General features: G+C 38.2%; 1 protein-coding gene across 3 annotated transcripts in view; it reads right to left on the minus strand.

The window, feature by feature from the left end:
- The window catches only part of CALCR (calcitonin receptor), a 161,557-nt gene that overhangs the window by 46,978 nt on the left and 96,053 nt on the right, over positions 1 to 18,526 (minus strand). For all 3 annotated transcript variants that reach the window (XM_077174933.1, XM_077174943.1, XM_054635778.2), the window contains exons 3-5: positions 13,145 to 13,298; positions 9,810 to 9,920; positions 1,999 to 2,111 (exon numbers count right to left, since the gene is read on the minus strand). In XM_077174933.1, coding sequence (XP_077031048.1) covers positions 1,999 to 2,111; positions 9,810 to 9,920; positions 13,145 to 13,298 — 378 coding nt within the window. The remainder of the gene's footprint in view (positions 1 to 1,998; positions 2,112 to 9,809; positions 9,921 to 13,144; positions 13,299 to 18,526) is intronic.

Raw genomic sequence — 18,526 nt, forward strand, 5'->3', positions numbered from 1 at the left:
GATTGCTGTGTTTTTTAATGACATTAAATGGATATATTCTTAAAGCCTGAACTTAATTTACAGGTGACCTGTTCAAAAATATATTTTTCTACCTATCTTTTATACAACCTATAGCCTGAAATATCTAGAAGTAGGAAAGATCTCCAGATAGTTACATGTAAGTTTATGTACACCCTGGAGGATTCTTGGTTATTCAATCTGTTGAAATTTCTGTCCTCAGGTGCTAAAGTAACTGTATATCTGGGACTCAGCAACTGCTTTTTTATTGCATCCTGCAAATTTACGGTGCCAAATGCTTAAAAAAGCCTTAAAATATAACAATGACGGCAGATCAAAATGGACTGAAATTTCAGCTAACAAAGAATACATATATCATTACATTTTTAAGAACTGGCTATAATTTTTTTTCAATGATCTGTCTCAAAAGTATAACATGTTGACATTTTCAGTTAACTTCAAACAAATAATGAACACTTTTAATAATTTTTCCATTCCTTGACACATAAGACTTATATAACATGCTGATCCATTACAATTTTTGTTTGTTCAGATTTTTTAACCTGGATTTAGAAAACTTAAATGTTCTTCCTTGTTCCTCTAGATTTCTTCACTTGAGGGAAGAGAATTCTCTAAGAGTAATACCTTTGACTCTGTAAAGTGAGTATATTATGTGTAGGTAAGTGGAAATAGTCTACAAATGAAGCACATTTCTGTTTACTGAAGACTTGGTTTAAAGGTCATAATCTAACTTGGCATTTCTGTAAGAATAGATTCTTTCTTCATTTTCCACAACTTTTCATTTCGGAAAAATCATGATGTGCATACAATTTTCCTTTTTATTCTATCTGTTCTCTGCATGAATGATGTTCAAAATTCTTCTTCTGGAAGGCATTGATAATAGGTAACAGAACCACATTTTTTGCCTCCTTACATGTGCCAACATCTGGAAAAATTATATATTTATGGTGCTTCAACATAATGCCTCTGTAAGCTCATATTGTTACTATTATTCTGGCCTTGTCACATCGATGAGCCTCATTTTACCATGATGGTTTGTCATGCTGCAAAAACTCTTAGAATTCACCTCCTGCCTAGCCCAACAGACTTTTCCAAGGCCTTTTGGGCTGAGTTACCTGCATACTTCTTTTTGGCTGTATAAGAAGAGGTCCTCCAACACAAACCCCAAATCAAATCACTTCTTGAATATTTTCCTTCCACTGTTCCAAATAGTCACAAATTATTCTGTCACAAATCTGTAATCAGATTTTCCTGGACCTCCACTTGCATTTGAGAAATACATTTATTTTTATGAACTTCCCTAACTTAATTTTTTAAAAGTTTTTCTCAGATTTCTCTCTCCTTATTTCTTTTGGTGCTTTTATATTTAGCTCTTCTCTTTCAGTTTAGCACCTTGATTTTGGAAATATTGATTCATTAATAATTAAACACTTTATTCATTATTGTAAATACTCTCAATTACTTCAGTAAAAGTCAAAGTTAAATGTGTTCATGCTTGTAAGATTTTCTGGATTAATGGTACCTTCATAAATATTTTTTTCAAAGAGTGTGAGTACAGGGTAATATTCTTTGCTTAAGAAAAATAATTTTGACTTACATTAATATTACTAGCCCTGCATAGAAGACATCAACATCTTGGGATATTATTGTTACAGAAAGCAAAATTGAGACTCTAAAAGATTATTTTATAACTGTTGGTCAATCAGGGAAAATCACAGGAATTAAAAATGCATCTGAAAAAATACTGTAGAACTTGTCATATGAATTACCACTAAATTATCCACCCCATAGCAAACCAATATTGAGGTTTGAGCACTCATTAAAGAATTTGGATAAGCTGAAATCACAACAACAATGTTATTTAAATCTTATGCAATAAATAAAGCTAAGATAGGGCTATTCTAGTCTCTTTCACATGTATACTGCTAGCCCAGCCCAAAATATTGCCAAACAACCACTGCCTCTTTAAGTTCAGCATACCTTCAATTTTTCAGAGGTGAAAGAGTTGCACAGGGTGTAGTTGGACCAAGTTCGGTTGCTCTCAGGATGGCGGAACCAATTTCCAGTTTCATCACAATATTTTGAGGCCCTCTCTGATGATAAATTGCAATAATAGTTATTTTAATATATGTGTAGTATGAATTAAAAAAACCATCTAAAATGATTTCTTTGTTTGGGAATAAAATGTCTGCATTATAAAAACCAAATTATTTTCAACATGTGTAATTAATATCATTAATACACGTCATTAATACATCTTGCTGTTTTGTTGGGTTTTTTTTGAGACTCATCTGGTGGTAAACTTGTTTACCTGTCTGCTTTTTGACTGCACCCACTAGGGTATATATGTCAGCCTTCATTCAGACACAATATTTAGCTGATAATAATCCATTTAAAGAGGCTGTTGACAGCAGTTTATGGAAGAGAAAATAACCACAGGTGCTGATGCCTGAAGGAAGTGCTCAGGGTTCCAAGTATCAGGGTTAAACGAGTTAAAAATATTGTGTAGATAAGGGCAGGGGGTAATGTATAAACCAGAGCCTGGGTGCTGGAGATGCCAACAGATTCAGCCCTGAGCTCTCTCTGTGCAGAGGAGTGGAAAAGTCTCTCCCAGACTCCCCACTGGTGGAATTCTGACATGCAGAGCAGGAGCATTGCTTGCTCTCCTCAGGGTCTGCACAGCATGCAGGCACAGAGACAAGAACCCTCACAAACGTTTTGGCACTGATCCCACATGCCCAGTTTAATTTAAGATGGCTGCAGAGCTCTCTGTTTCAATAATCTGACATGTCTTTGGCCTCTACACAGGTGTCTCTGGTGCTGGCTCCTTTACCACAGGTGGCTCTGGCATCCTTCCTGACAGGCGTGCCATATGGACGGTGCTCCAGGCTCGTGCTCCTCTGCACATCCTTTTGCTGTGGTGGGGAACAATGGGGCTTCAACAGGGCACAGCTTTGTGGGGTGCCTGGAGCTGCAGGCGTGGGCTGTGTCTGTGTCCCCCTGTCAGGCTCACACTCCTGCTGGGGACACCCTGGATGCTGAGGTGCAGACGGTCCCTCCTAATCACCCGTCAAGTTTTGGGCCAGTTCCTTTGACCTTTCCTTGAGCATTAGCCACAGGGGAGTCACTGGAATGTTTGCCCAAGTAACAAAGACAGGATAAGATCATAAACTTATAAAATAATGAACAATTATTTGATGTTTTCTTAGATAGTGACACAGAGACTTATGAAAATCAGGTTTTAAATTCTGACCTTTAAAATAGTGTGAAAAGTCTATCTTGAATTTCCTTTGCTTTTTCTAGCTCTATAATTTGGTTGGTTTTATGCTTAGATTATCAGCATTTCCAGTCAATTCACTTTTACAGAGCCCATAGGGATTTGAACATACACATTTTCATTTTTTGTGGTTATTGTTCCCACTTACTTTTCTTTGTCTGATGATTAATGGTTCTATTAATTTGTAAGATTCATACTCCTAAAGCCTAAAGAAAGGAACTGATCATATGGGTAAGGTAAAGATAGTATAGACTGAGTTATTTTACTCTGACTACAAATACATGTTATATAGTGCCCTTGCAGAAAAAAAAAATTAAAAATCCTTCAGAACACAGGATATATAAAAATTATTATGGATTTCAAATAATTGTTTTGGGGGACTTGTTAAATATCAATACGTGCATCATCAATACCAAGAGGAACAGTACATGTTATTTTACATGAAGCTTGGAGATAATTTCAGACTGCCCATGTAGCAATAGCAATGTTCCTTTTACTCATTGCCAGATGCTATCAAAAGCTGGAAAAAGTTTTCAGTCACAGATGAAAGATTAATGGTTACGCTACCACGGTACACGGTGTGCAAGCGTTGCACTGATTATCCCTGCGAAGCGCACGGCTTTTGTTCATCTGCTACAGAGAACGTATGGCAATGTCATCCATCATCTCTGTACTTCAGTGCCTGGGCAGGCACTCTGCCAGAGTATAATGTGGCCTCTGTAAGTTAGAGACAAACCTTTCACCTCATACTTTTCCTTAAAGCCAGACAAACACTGATCCTACTAAAAACTGATCCTCCTCTGAAAGTGACAATGTCCCATGGATTTCTTTCTGTGATGTGGGAATACACAACTGGGGAATAAGGGCTTTTTACTGTCCATCCTAGTGACTCACACAGGTCAAACATCTCTTCTAAATCTATTCCTTTATACAGAAACAGAGCTGCAATCCAACCACTGTTCTACTGCAAGTTTTTCTAGAGTGACCCAGTAGCAGGTGGGGGATGAACCTGGGCATGCGTTGGCTCTTTGTGCTAAACAGAAGATATGGTAAAATCTGAAAAAATACACATCTGCAAAGATGGGCAAGACAACACTAGCAAGGCAAAATGGAACTTTGGGCTTTGACATTATTGGAATACTGTGTAAACATGAAATTTTTAGGCTCTGTCAGTACCCTATCAGGTTGGATGGGACACTGCTTGGACATTTTATTATTCAAAGTGGAAAAACAGTGACATCACATTGTACTGATCCCACCTGATTGTAGAACCTCAAAGCTACATAATTCATTGGCAGCTGTGCAGAATCTTTGCTGTTAATTGAGAGAGATTGACACTTCAAGAACTGTCTGGACAAAATGGATGTGAGCAATCTCATCCAGAATGGAAGTTTTGTGGGAGCAATGAAGTGTCTTGAAAGATTAACCAGTAGCAATTATTTCCATGGTTATTGTTTGTGCCACTAATAGTGCTTTTATGAATCATAAGCTCATTAAAAACCCTTGGTCATCTACATATAACAAATATCTTAATATCTCTGGAACAACATGATAGCTCTATCAATCAGGCTTTTCACAATTAGACCAGAGCTATAGCTAGCACATGTTAAAGGAACTAACATCAGTTTTTTTGTTTATTGGTGAGTTGTAAGATGAAAGAAGAAACAAGTTCTCCCCTGTTGCAGTCATGGTCAGCACATACCAGACACTGAATTCTTTGCCATTGTTTGGATAGACCTGTGCAGTGCTTCATTTTGCAGATGAAGGAATAGTTGATGTTGCACATCTGATTTACTCACATCTTCAGTAAAATATTCTGGAAAAAACTTTTTCAAAAATGAAAAAAAGTCTCATATAATTCAATGGAGACCCTAGAAAACTTCAATTCCAGTGTCCTAGTAAATGAAGGATTATCACTGTCTTCAGAATGTCTTAGTCAGCAGAACTAGAATCTCTATAAGAGTGATATTGGGCAGTATGGGGACAGGAATTGATTTTTAAAATGCAGCTGTCAAACTTGCTAAGGAACAGAACATAAACACACAGAAGGGTAAGAAGAAAAGAAGAAGCTGGACAAAGAGTTCAGGTTTGTCTTTTTTATGATTGTCTGAATCATATCCTTCAAGGCAAGAAAATAGGACCAGCAGAAATCCAGAACTATCTATTTTAGTTAAATACAGCCAAAATTTAGATTTTGTAGTAGCAAGAGAAGTCCTCTCCCAGTGTCACAGCAGGAAGGCGAGGCATGTTCTTCAATTGTAGGAGGCAACAACACATTAATCATCATGTGATTAATAATCATCTAATTGCCTATGGATGCATATGGATTTGCTTCCAAATTGCACTTCTAGAAACTCTTCTCCTGAAGCTACATGAAGAATTATGAGTAATAGCTTTTAAAAGGGAACTAAGGACAGAAACCCAACAAATCAGAGAACTGAGGGGAGTTTTGCTAAATGCACCTTTGGTTCACAAAGTGGGGTGGATACTGCTCTTAAACACTGCTTTCTGCCAAAACATAGAGAGTGAAGCGGAGATGAAAAGGGGTGTCAGCCACAAAACACTTCCACATTTGGCTCCCTTGCTATATGACTGCACCAAAATAATCCTGACTAAATGCACTGTACAGGGACAGTGAGGTGGGCAATGTAAGGCTCCCTGCCACAAACCCAACAGCCCACAGGTAGCACAGGGCAAGGCTCAGCTCCTCCTGCTGCCCCCAGCAAACCTGCCTTGCTAGAAGGCCATTATATCCACAGTGTACTTTCTTTTCTTCCATTAGTAAGAATATTAACAGCTTGAATTACATACTGCATTCCTCAAAAACTAAACTCCTACCAATTTCAATGTGACCTGGAACCATTTCAGAGGGATTATACTAAAGATTAACCTGTCTAAAATATGAATATAAAATACAAATTGAGAGAATTGCATGTTGCCTGAATAGGAGCATATAAAATAGCCCTGCTCAGAGCTTCACAGCCAGAAGTGGATGAGACAATGAATTTCCTGCTGTCGCTGGCATTAAAGCAGTAGGTCTTGTTAGGTTTTCCAGACAAATTGATTTGTTTTTATGCATTATCACATTGTGCATGATGTGCACTGCAAGAAAGAGATTGCTTCTTTCAGAACACATTCCTGTCTAGTAAGAACTGATCTAAGTTCAGTGAAATAGGTGGGACTACACTTGGTAGCTAACTGTGAAGTTGTCAGACAGAAAATGAACAGAGCACTGACTATGTTCTCCTTCACTTTGTTTCTGTGTTGTTTTCTTCAGAATACAATTTCACCTTTTTTACTTTCTAATATATTCCATCAATTTCTTCTTGGCATCAGTGCTGAATGTTGTTGAGGATCAGATACATAGGGCTGGTATTTGGCACCCATGGATATGGATGAGAGGAGGATTCAATACTAGGCTGACAATAATGTTTCACTTTTCCAATTATGAATGATGTAAGTATCAAAGCAAAAAATGCAGAAGAAAGACATTATTTTATTTCAGGTCTCATGGCCTCTTAGTGAAGTGACATAACCATCAATTGACTGATACACAGTGGTTTTGCAGATCATGGTGCAGCCCAAAATAACACAGCATGAAATACTTGTTTCAGAAATCCATGGGGTTACTTGCATGCCTAAAATATATACTGAGGTATTTGGATGTCAGAGACTCGATGGGGAGGAAATCTGACAGTCACTACATCATGGAAAATTGCTATTTTTTAGGATGAAGTTTCTGTCTCTCAGCAGAAAAGCTGGCTGTATTTTGTTTTACATGAATAAGGTACCAAAGGAAATAATGACTTGTGATACAAAACCTGATAGACTTCTCAGGACATTCAGTCTGTGCTTTTGGCCACCTGTTAGTGGCAGCCACTTTCATTAGCAGCTGACAGACTTGTAGACACCCTCCTTATTTCTTGTCTCCCTCCTACTCTATTAAGTCTCTGTGTGACAACCAACCACCTGTAAAGCAAGGCTCACTACCCACTGGTTTGATGCCACATCTGTAACACATGCTGGGTTACTCAACAGCTATTCTAGGAAGGCAGCTCTGGCTCAACCAGGAGATGCTGAGCTGCTGCCAACCTGGGAAACAGGGCTCACTGACCAGGATGCAGGCAAAGAGACTGACAGGAGAAGAGAAATGTGCCAGGGGAAAATACTGGGTCCAGAAGACCACAGGTATTGTCCCTAAAGAGGATAGCAGAGAAAACAGTAGAAAATTAATTACTGGAGGAGGCTTTTCTTCCAATGGCGCTGTACACAGAACAGGAATACTAAAAAAATCCCCAGATTTCAACTATTAAATCTTGCCAGAAAGAGTAGCTGCAGTATGGACACACTGTGGGCCAGACTTCATGGCCAGCATTTGTACATTAAGGAGTGATTTGCAATCAGTGTACAAGCCACAGGCCTTGGTGTTAATGAGTATTAGTAAGTGGAGTGAGATGCTTCTCTATGGATGTCTTCAAGTGTTTCTTTGAAAAGTGCTGTTGTAGCAGAGCAATTAGTTCAGAATAAGTCACTGGAGACCAACAAGAGGAAAAGCTGAGAATAGTTGGTTGGGGAGCAAGTAGGAGAGTGGCTCTGAAATCACTCTCATCTATGAAGGATGAGGATCTTTAGTCATTTCTGTGATCACAAGGCTGCCTAACACCCACCATTGCAGGTACAAGCTGAGCATTGCATGGAGTATACATAAACTAAGACTGTTAGTGCCACATATTTTTTTCTTCCTTGAAAACCATGGAAGCAGGGAAAGGAAAAGACTTGTAGTAAATCTTCCTAGTCATAAAGAGGGCTGTTGCAGTGTGGGAGGGATATCATGAGTAAAATGGAGTCTGAAACAGAAGGTACAGACCACATCTTAGAGGCACTTCTAATACGCATGCAGGAAAAATCTTGTGCAACCTCAGGATCCAGAGTCTCAGGCTCTCTCCTGAATGTGGGTGTTTCTGTGTGGGAACTGAACTAAGTTTAGCCAATTCTTCTCAAATGTTCTTTTCGAATCTTTTGTGCAAATAGTCTAACGGTTGAAGTACTGGTCCACAGAGAGGGAGACCTGAATGAAAGGCAGTCCTGCAGTTGAGGGTCTCAGCTTCTCAGTCTGTTGTCCCCAGGTGCTCCAATGAAGAGCCATGAGCATGACCCTGCTCCAAGACTCCTTGAAAATTATGATACTGTACAGAACAGAGATTGAGTCTTGTGAAGAAAGGGCACAAAAGACAAGACCTTATGATTTGTTGCCCATTGTCTGTCTCAGGGGTGTAACTTGCTGTAAAGATGTGTTGGGTTTGTCTCAGGGGGTTTCCACAGGAAGTGGATAGTGACCTTGCCACAGAAGCTCACTTTCCAAGCACAAGATTCCTGAGCAAACAGGAATCAAACAGATTTCCTTCAATCCATCCTGTCCAATGCCTACTTCCACGAGAAAGGGGAACGTTCCTTCACTAAAGATTGAATGGAGGTCAGACGGGGTCGGAAGTTGGAAATTTGCTACTTGCTGTGTGAATTCTGTAATTATGGACAGCTTGATTTATGAAGAACAGAAATAACAATCAGTCTGGCTGCTATTATAAATGGGATTCAGCAAAATGTGTACGGGGTTTGATTCAACCTGGAAACTTCTCAGCTTCTAAATAAGCAATAAGCTCAAGACAATCAATTTTAGCTATTGGTGCTGGATAATTAACTCACAGGTATAGTTCATTTCCTTCATTTCCAGTTGGGCACATGCATTTTGGGTTAAGCTGGTTGAAAATTTTCAGATTTATACTCTCTCCCTCCCAAATGTTTAATTTCATAGATTTTAACTGCAATTGGTGCATTGTGACTATGTCGAATTTAGCATAGTGTGCCATCGAGCACCACCTAGAAGCAACATGTCCTGAGCAAGGAACACACAATTGTGTCTCTCTTCAAACAGTAGTCTTTGCAGAGTTAAACTTGTGTCTAATATTTCCTCATATCTATTTAGAAATACTTGCATTGATTTTTTATTTTTTCTTTCAAATATTCTTCAATTACTTCTCTCAGTGTACTTCTAGTATTTGTATGAATAATTCAGCTAAGAACTGAAACTCAGAGACTGAAAGAACATTATTTCTGCTCATCTTCTTTCATAAAACTATATTTTCCAATAAAAACTGAACAAAGAACATACTGATACATATTTCAAGCACATAAGCATCTTCTCTTCATTATAAAAACTTAGAATGAGGTGCTAAGAATATCTTGATGTTATAATTCAGAAGCTGACATTTTCATAAACTAGGTTCCATAAATCTATGGGTTATATTTACATAAATATAAATACATATAAAATATTTTAAAAATTAAAATATGTTAATTATGGAAGCCAAAAGCTTGATGTGTTTTAATTTCAACCAAACTTTCTGAGATTTCACAGAGCTGCAAAAATTTCACTGGATTGAGCACATCCACTCAATGGCACAAATGTTCTGAAGACATACTTTGGAAGATAAAATGGTAAAAAGAAATACTGTACCAGTTGGATCGAAGTCTGGAAAATAATCTGGACAATTCTGAGCAGTGAGCCTTCCAGCAGGTGTGTCATCCCAGCACAACCAGCCATCCCATGTTCGGTTGCAGAACAGACCTGGGCATTTAAGAAGATTGCAAGAGTTAGTTCCACAAAAAGAGTTTACTCCCTCCTGAACCACTCTGTTCTAGCCTCTTGAGGATTATTGCTGCCTGCAGACTATCAAGCTTTCTTTTTGTAATATATCCTTTTATTATTGTAACACTCAGAGTGGCATTCAGGTACTAGAAGGTACTTGTTTTGACTGACCTGATGTTAGTGGTGTTCATTTTACCAGAAAGTTATATTTTAAAGCATGTTGGACTGAACTTTGAGTGTAGGGTCCAATCCTACAAAGTTCTCTTCTTGAATCTCTTTCTGTCAGCTCTAAGCATGTACACTAGTGGTGCTCAAGGACCTGTGAGACTTCCACTTCTCATTTCACCTTTTGCTGCTCAGTAGGTCTGACAATCAGGCATTTGAAATGTAAAGATAGGAAGCATTTATGGGGACATCCCAACTAAAAGCAACATTAGCAGAGACAGGTCCCTGCCAGGCTGTTGCCTCGTTCAGCACCAGAGGTCAGTGATGTCACTACAAACGCAGTGAAGCAGGTGCAAGACGGATCTGTAGCAGGCAGATTCTGCCTGCTGATGTTTGGGTAGGCATGCTGTGATCCTGTCCTCATCATGCCCTTCTGGGAAGGTGGTGCTGTTGAGGCTGTGGGATGTTCCCAGCCCCCAAACAGCAGCACTCGGCTCATTGCTGATCCCTGTTACAGGGATTGTACATGCCATGGTCCTCAGAAATTGTGCTCCAAGGCTGCTTGCTGTAATGTGTAACATGACTCATTGTGGATTTATACAAGAAACACATTAAACTCCCCCTACACTTGCTGGTTATTTTCCATTCAAAACCAGTTTGTGTTGGGGAAAAAGTATTTGTCACCAAGATCATCAGGGTAAAGTGAAACAGAATGAGAAGATGCATTTTAGCTTTTTTTTTCACTCTGGGCCTGAGAAAGTATTAAAATGAAGGTTGTTTTTGAAAGAATTGTAATAGAAAGCACCTAATAACCACGGCAAGTTATTAACATATAACAGTTCCTTCTAGAGCTTTTGAAACTATCCGCAGATAAACTTTCTAACTGGAGCAAAAAAGCTGTGAAAAGACATCTGAATTGTTCCAACTTGCACCAATAACTGTTTGTAAGTCAAGTAGTTGTTGATTAAAAATAAAAAGCATAAAATTTAAAACCAAATTTTTCCCAGATTAGATCTTGTTCAGAAAAGAAATTCTTATGCACACTTTTTCTTCATTAGCTAAGATTTTATGCACATATATTTTTCAGTTATCAAGTTAAATGTGCAAACGTTACTCGTTCACTTAATTATCCAATCACCATATCAGCAGTTTGTTATCTTTCCTTCAGGCATTGTCATATTCTTCTATATCTTTGAAATGTATCTGAAAAACTTTTAGGAACATTTTTGTAATACCAAAGAAGAAGAAGGAGTAGAAAGTGATTGCAATTTGAGCTTGTTTCTGAAAAGTAGTGCCAAATGGAGTTGGAGGGAAAATCTAGTTTTAAAACTTTAAATCCTTTGCCTGGCCTGATAAAGAAAAATAATCACCTATGCATCAACCTATGCATCATGGACTTGTCTTCCAAGGTAATTACCAGGAGAGATATATATATATATATATATATATATATATATATATATATATATAAATATATATATATATATGCTCACATTTATCTTTTTCTGTCTATCTATGTATGCATACATATACACCCACATATATATATACGGACACACTGCTGTTCTGGGGGGGTGGTCATGTCCTTCCATGTGCCTGAGCTCCTCATTTTACTATGTCTTCAGAACACAACTTCAGTGGTGCTGGGACCATTCTGTAGTCACCCAGTACCCTCATTCTGAGTTAAAAATGAATTGAGTGCATGTTGCCATGAACCAACAGCCCCCAATGGTGTCACTTAAATTTAGCTGCCAGCTGAAGGAATGCAGGCTGTCCTCCTGCAACAGCACTGCCCTTGAGAATACTACTAGGAAATCTGTCTTGATACATATAAATTCCCAACTCATGCTGGAAAATCAACCCTTTGCAACTTATCACACAAGGAAAGTGCAAAAGAAAGGTGAATCCAGTGGTTACTGTCAATGGATACAAAAATCCGGTGTTTATAGAGGTGGAGAGTAAAAGAGTAATCTAACAAGAAACAGTAAGTTACTTCCCCTGCAAGTCCAGCAACTAAAAGGCTTATTTTTAACTGAAATATCATTCCCTCTATCCAATAATCCTGTTTAACTGCTTGTGGGTATTATTTGCCTGAATTAAAACCTATGTTAAGCAGCGGAAATTTCTATATTCATTCCCAAACAGTTCTGCATCAAGACCTGATTATCTGTCTTAACATCTAACTCTTTTTTGAGTCTTACAGATCACAGCAAAATTTTTAAAATAAGAGCTGTAGAAATATATTTATTCTTGTATTACAAAAAATCCCACATTATCTGTTTTTGTTAATTGTTTAAAGTATATTTTCCCTTTAAACTATGACCTCAGTATCTGTTTTTTGCTTGCAGAAGTCTCACACTTCCTGTGATATATTTTTCTCTAGCTCCTCATATCTTCATTCAGATCTACTGTGAAAAAAGTGACCAGAACTCTCAGTCCCAAACAGAAATGCTGTTTTAAGTACAATTGCAGCACCACTATTATTTGTCATTTCCCTTTTTATTAATCATTGTGTATGTCTTCTATTCAATAAAGATGTTTTACAAACCTCTTTTATAAGTCTCAGTGTTTTATAAACCTCTTTTTCCTATTGTTGCTGCTGAATATAGAATATGTGGAGCTTGTGCTGGTACAGAACACGACACCCAGCAGTCAATACAGAAATGACAAAAAATTGAAACACTGAGTGGAGCAAACAGAACAACATTTATATTTAGGGTTCACAATCAGGTGTGACCTTGCTGAGAGGGTCAGGGAAATGTTATTCCTGAAGCAAGAACAAGAAAAATTCAAGCAGCAAAGCACTGAGCCTGAAATGTAGGTGACAGAGGGAGGAAGAGCTGTTCATTCCCTGGGCTCCTTCCAGGCTTTTTCCTTTCTTTGCCCTTAGGAGGATGCTAAGTGTGAGTTTGATTACTGCTTGTGGAAAAGAAACTGCACCCTGAGGAAGACTATGGGTTAGTATAGAGAAGAAAATATTTCTTCATAGTTCTATAATCACACATGGCAAAATACAGATTCTTAAAAACCTTTTTTACCTTTTTTCTTGTATGGAGGAGCTCTGTTCATCCTCTCATAACATTTGAACTGCGAATCTATTATCTTCTGCCGTATGACTGAATTTTCAGTTACTACAGGCTCTAATGTAGTATCAGTATAATTTACAGCAGAAGAAAGACTTGGAACAATTCTCTGTATGGAAAGGAAAAGCTGTTAGTACAACTGGATAAACAAAGAGGATTAAATTTATAAAAAGTGAGGGCAAGAAATTTCTATTACTCATTCTTGAAAGGCCTTTTATTTTCACATATGTTTATCATTATGATGGGCCTTGTACTACTTGCAAAGTAAATGCTGAATTTTATTAGTTTACCTCATGAAAACACAATCTTTTAACCAAGCCATTTTTCTTGGTGAAGAGATGGTCATTAAATACTTGATAAAGTCATCAAAATCTTTTCATTTATTTTAGTGTCTGCAAGAGAATTTTCTGTTAAACCCATGTATTTCTGTTCACTTGTGCTGATTTAACTCTAGACAGTGCAGACAAAATACCTCAGTGCCACAACCTTTGCTTTGAGCTTCTGCAACAGTTAAGGTTAAAGAACGTAGAGTTTAAACACCAATACCTGACCTTAGCTCTTAGTTAAGTACCTAAGCAGACCTCCTAAATTTGATAGTCTAAATAGCAAGGTCCTCTTTGATATAGTGGCATCTTCTGAATGATCCCATTCTGAACTGCCTGCCTGTTAAAGGAAAGGATCACTGCCTTTGGAAGGCAAAGATCTCAGCTAGAGAGGTCAGTTATGCTCTTTTGCCCTTTTACCTTCCATCCATCCATCCATCCATCCATCCATCCATCCATCCATCCATCCATCCATCCATCCATCCATCCACCCATCCATCCATCCATCCATCCATCCATCCATCCATCCATCCATCCATCCATCCATCCATCCCTCCTGCCCTCAATCACTCCACCCTTCCTTCCCTCCCCGCCTTGTACAGCCGAGGTCTGTGAGCAGAAATGAAAGTGTGGAGCTTTAGTTTGTTCTGTTCTGCCTCAATCCTGTATCATGACTCTTCTTTGCTTGAGGGTGATAGTAAAAAATGAGTTCCTCTGCTTCCCCACTCAAAAGCAACATTGCTGTAGCATTTTCCTAGTATGACCTTCTGTTTTCCCCTATATTATGTGGTACTAAAGCCATCACAACACATTTAGATTCATTTGCAGGCTGCTTCAAAATCTAGGACTCTCATAAACATACAAACTTGACCTTTTTTAGCAGCAAATGCTAATACAGAGATCTTTAGGCATGCATTTGTAGTTGTTTGAACTTAAAACATGACAGGTTTGAAAATTCAAATATCTGCTTACATCTTACATTTTGCTGCCCCTTCTTTATGTCACATCACAGGCAATTGTATTCCATCAATACATTACTTTTTCCCCCCATTTGCATGCTAAATCACCTTTGTAAATACATGGCAAAACCAGTATGTTTGACTTCGTTGAAAAAAAAGCCATTACTTTTTTTATGATACTTCTGTACCAAACCTTGTAAACTTAATCTTTTTATACTCTTATATCAAATCAATTATGCTTTTCTAATCTCATCTCATCTCATCTCTTTTGACACAGATGTTTTCAACTGTATACACCTGCTAGCTGGAGGACATGGAGGCAGCCAATCTTGTTGTACTTAAGTAGGTGCTTGAAATAAAGTAGGAGGAATAGGAATGAAAATATTTTCTGGCAGAGATAATTTTATATAAATTTTAGATGTATGTATACATCATCCCCCCAAGATATATTTGGACAATGAAGCCATTTGGAACATTTCATTTGGCCATCCAAGTGAAAAATTTAGTATCAAGAAAGTCAGAACATGAAATACAGAAGCAAAGCCAAACATCACAGACCCATTAGCTTTAAAAAGACTAAGGGGAGCAGCTGGAGTCTCCAAGTATAGTTTAAAAACCAGACAAGCAAAATCCTAAATCCAGCACAGGAAAGTGGAGATGAGGTTCTTCAGACAACCTCATCTTTGTCTTAGCCCTTCATGTCCATGTCCATGGCACAGGCTCTGGTGCTTCTCTGAAGTGATTAGTAGATACTGCATGATAATTTTTTCCATTCTTATTTTGAATAATACCTCAGTTCCAAACTGTTTGTACTCAAGACAGAAATACCAGTTTCATCACAGGATGCTAGGAGGACTTCTGTGGCAATGCCTTTCTTCTTGATAATTTCTCTACAATTCTTGGCCAGTTTGGGAACACATCCATATGTGGGATGATGGTTTTGAGGGGTGAAACACAATTTGGACACTAAAGTCACAGTACTCTTATATTTTCATTACTTGCAGTGTGTAATTCCTGAAGAAGTTGGCTCTTATTGGGTACAGTTTAATGAGAATATTCTGATCCTTGGAGGTAGAGAGTACCTGTGATGGTGGATAGATTAAATATCTTGCATTGTGCACAAAATTATGTAGGAGTGTTCAGCCATGTAACCAGGAGGCCCATTCTATTGCCTCTGCACAAGGCAATCGTGGAGCAGCTGAAGCTGCCAGTGAAATTTCTACTGCCCACATTTAGATCAGAAATTCACTCAGACAGATAAAAATATGGATGAGTTGGGTCACCAAAACTCATCAGTGGAAATCACTTAATGGCCTCCAGTAAAATGAAAGCAAGTTTGGATAAAAGTTGGAATAATAACACTAGATTTATAATTGTCTCTGTCCTAGGTTACTTTATGATGCTTTTATCCCCAATTGTCTGCTCTGTTTATGCTGGATATTATATTCTGTGCCTTCAAGACTGGCTCTGACAACAAAGGTGGGGAGAAGAAGCACAGTTTCTGTTATCAGCCTCACTCACTCCTCCACATTCGGCTGGACTGTGTTGTCTGAGTACGGACGGGGCAGAACACCACACTCATTTTGCTTTTTAGCTAGTTAGCTAGTTTAGCTAGCTGAGGGAGTCTGAGCTTTCCCAGGCTGTTTTTCTCTCCCTTTTCTTGGAACCATTTGAACCTGCTCCATACCAGGACCCACCGAGAAGCTTGCTGGGCCCCATTCTACAGCCTTTCCCAGTGCTGGAGGGACTGATAACCGTGCGGCCACCCACCAGAGAGACTTTCTGAATTTGTCATCTCTTCAGAGCAGTGAATGAGTTTTATCATCCAGTATTATTCATTTTTTGTGCTGGGGGTGTTGTGTCTGTTAAATAAACAGGTTCTTTCCACTTCTCTCTGAGGAATCCTTCCCAAACCAGCTGTGGGGAGGGGCGATGTGTGTTTGCTTTCTGGTGGGGCCCCCTTTGGAGGTTTTCTCCCAAATTTACCCTAAACCAAGACAGTCTCTTAAATTATTTTTATTCTTTTTTTTTTTTTTTCCCTTTTTTCTTTTTCTTTCTACTAAACACAATGACTCAGAGTTCTCCAAAAATCTTTCTGGGCACGTTTTATGTAATTGGATACTTTGTGTGGGAAATCAAATTAAGGGGTTATACATAGGTATGTTATCTGTGATATGCCCTTTAAATCTACTCTTTCCTTTGATTGCTATTCCTCATTTTTGTTTGCCTAGATCTGAAAAGCTGGCCTTGGAAGCTTGAACACAATTTTCTTCTCCATATGAATCAGATTACCACTTCAGCAGATTAATGAAATATAAATGTTGTGGCTTTCTGGAGGTGGAGAAGTCATATCCCTGTTTCAAATACTGGGTTTTTTACCATCCAAAAGAGAATCCTATGTCCACCACCCAGAATTTAAAGCCTGACCTCCCAAAGTCAGTCCAGTGGGCTGATGATCCAGCCTTTATATACCTGCAGTCAGACAAGAATTTTGATGCAGTTTGTGATGCCAGGTTATTACTTGTTTTAGTCTCCCTCACCCCTTACTGTAGTGGTCAGAAAAAGGCAAATGGGGCAGGAAGACATCTCTGGGTCATTATTATCTTTTCAGAAATAGCAGGAGCTTGGCTATGACTACATGGGAGAGAAAGTTTAGTCTGTATTGTGTTAATGGGAAAGGTTGAGAATGTCCCACGAATATCTGTGTATCAGTGTTTGTATAAGCTCTCATGGAATTAATGGTTTTGACTCACCTCTTCTACTATGTTTTCATTGTTATGTCAATGTATTTTAGAAATTAAGACTTAAAAGACACATTTGGACCACAAAAATCCAAGGTTAATTAATCTTTGCCTGGCAACTACCTATAAATATTTAACCTATAAAATATGGAACAAATTTTAAATGTTCATAGTTCATTAATGCACATTAAAAAGCCTTCCCATCCATTCATCAGACACTTCAGATGGAAATATAGATGATGTTTATACAATAAAGGAATACCTCATTCATTTATAAACATTCTTTATTAAGGAGAAATAAATAATCCACAATAATCAATGTGATCATTGCTTAAAAGTGCACTGAATTCTTCAGAAGAAAACAGTTTAAGTGATGGCCCATGCAGCAGTTTAGCAGCCGTACATATGATGTCACTCCTAAAAGTCCAAGTAAATGACGTCATACATACGACCACCAAGCCACCACGTGACAAATGACTGACATAAGAGAGTGAATTATCATTACAAAGAGAAATAACAGGCTGCTGGGAATGCTGGAGTTCACTTTATACCTGGAATGAATAAAGGATTCTCATAAAGCAATTTGGCTTCATTATTAAACTATACAGGAATGAACAAACAATGCCCTGGTTTCTGTAAGAGTAACTGCTGTTAACTTGTGCCAGGCTGTGCCTGTTTCTGCAAGGGAGAATCCAGATGAAGTAAGCATAAAAGTATTTCACTTTTTCTTCCCCACAAAGTATTGGACACGATGAACAAGCATCCCCAAATATTTTTGTTCTGCCATCAAGGAGCTTGTAGGACACTAACACTAACTGTATATGACATTCAGGAAAAGAAGGCATTTGTAGCTGTCTTTTTTCCCCCCCTCTTCCACTAAATATAGTAATGTAGCAAGAATTATTGGTGAGCTCAGGCTAGTAGAAATTCTGGATTCTCTAACTGTTTTTTATTGATTTCAACAGCTCAATCATTCATTTGGTATAATTCTTTTAAAACTACTGTGTGCAGTCATCTCTTTGTGGATCACTAAACTCCTGTTCTTCAATACATCACATTTTAGAGGAAGAGCTCAGCATGATTTAGATGAGTTGCAGAGCCCCTCTCATATTTTGATTATGTTTGAACTACTTTTCACAACTGCTAGTGTTGGGACAGATAAGAAAACAACTGTGATACCTTAGGAAGGTCATTAGCATATGATATTCAGTAAACATAATCATTTCTATCCATCAGAAGTGTGCTAGGAAGCAGCAGGCAATTTCTTTGGGGAAACACTACAACATGACATGTTTTACTTAATCACTGAATGTT

This window comes from Agelaius phoeniceus, chromosome 1 (genome assembly GCF_051311805.1).
Source record: "Agelaius phoeniceus isolate bAgePho1 chromosome 1, bAgePho1.hap1, whole genome shotgun sequence".
Taxonomy (NCBI): Eukaryota; Metazoa; Chordata; class Aves; order Passeriformes; family Icteridae; genus Agelaius; species Agelaius phoeniceus.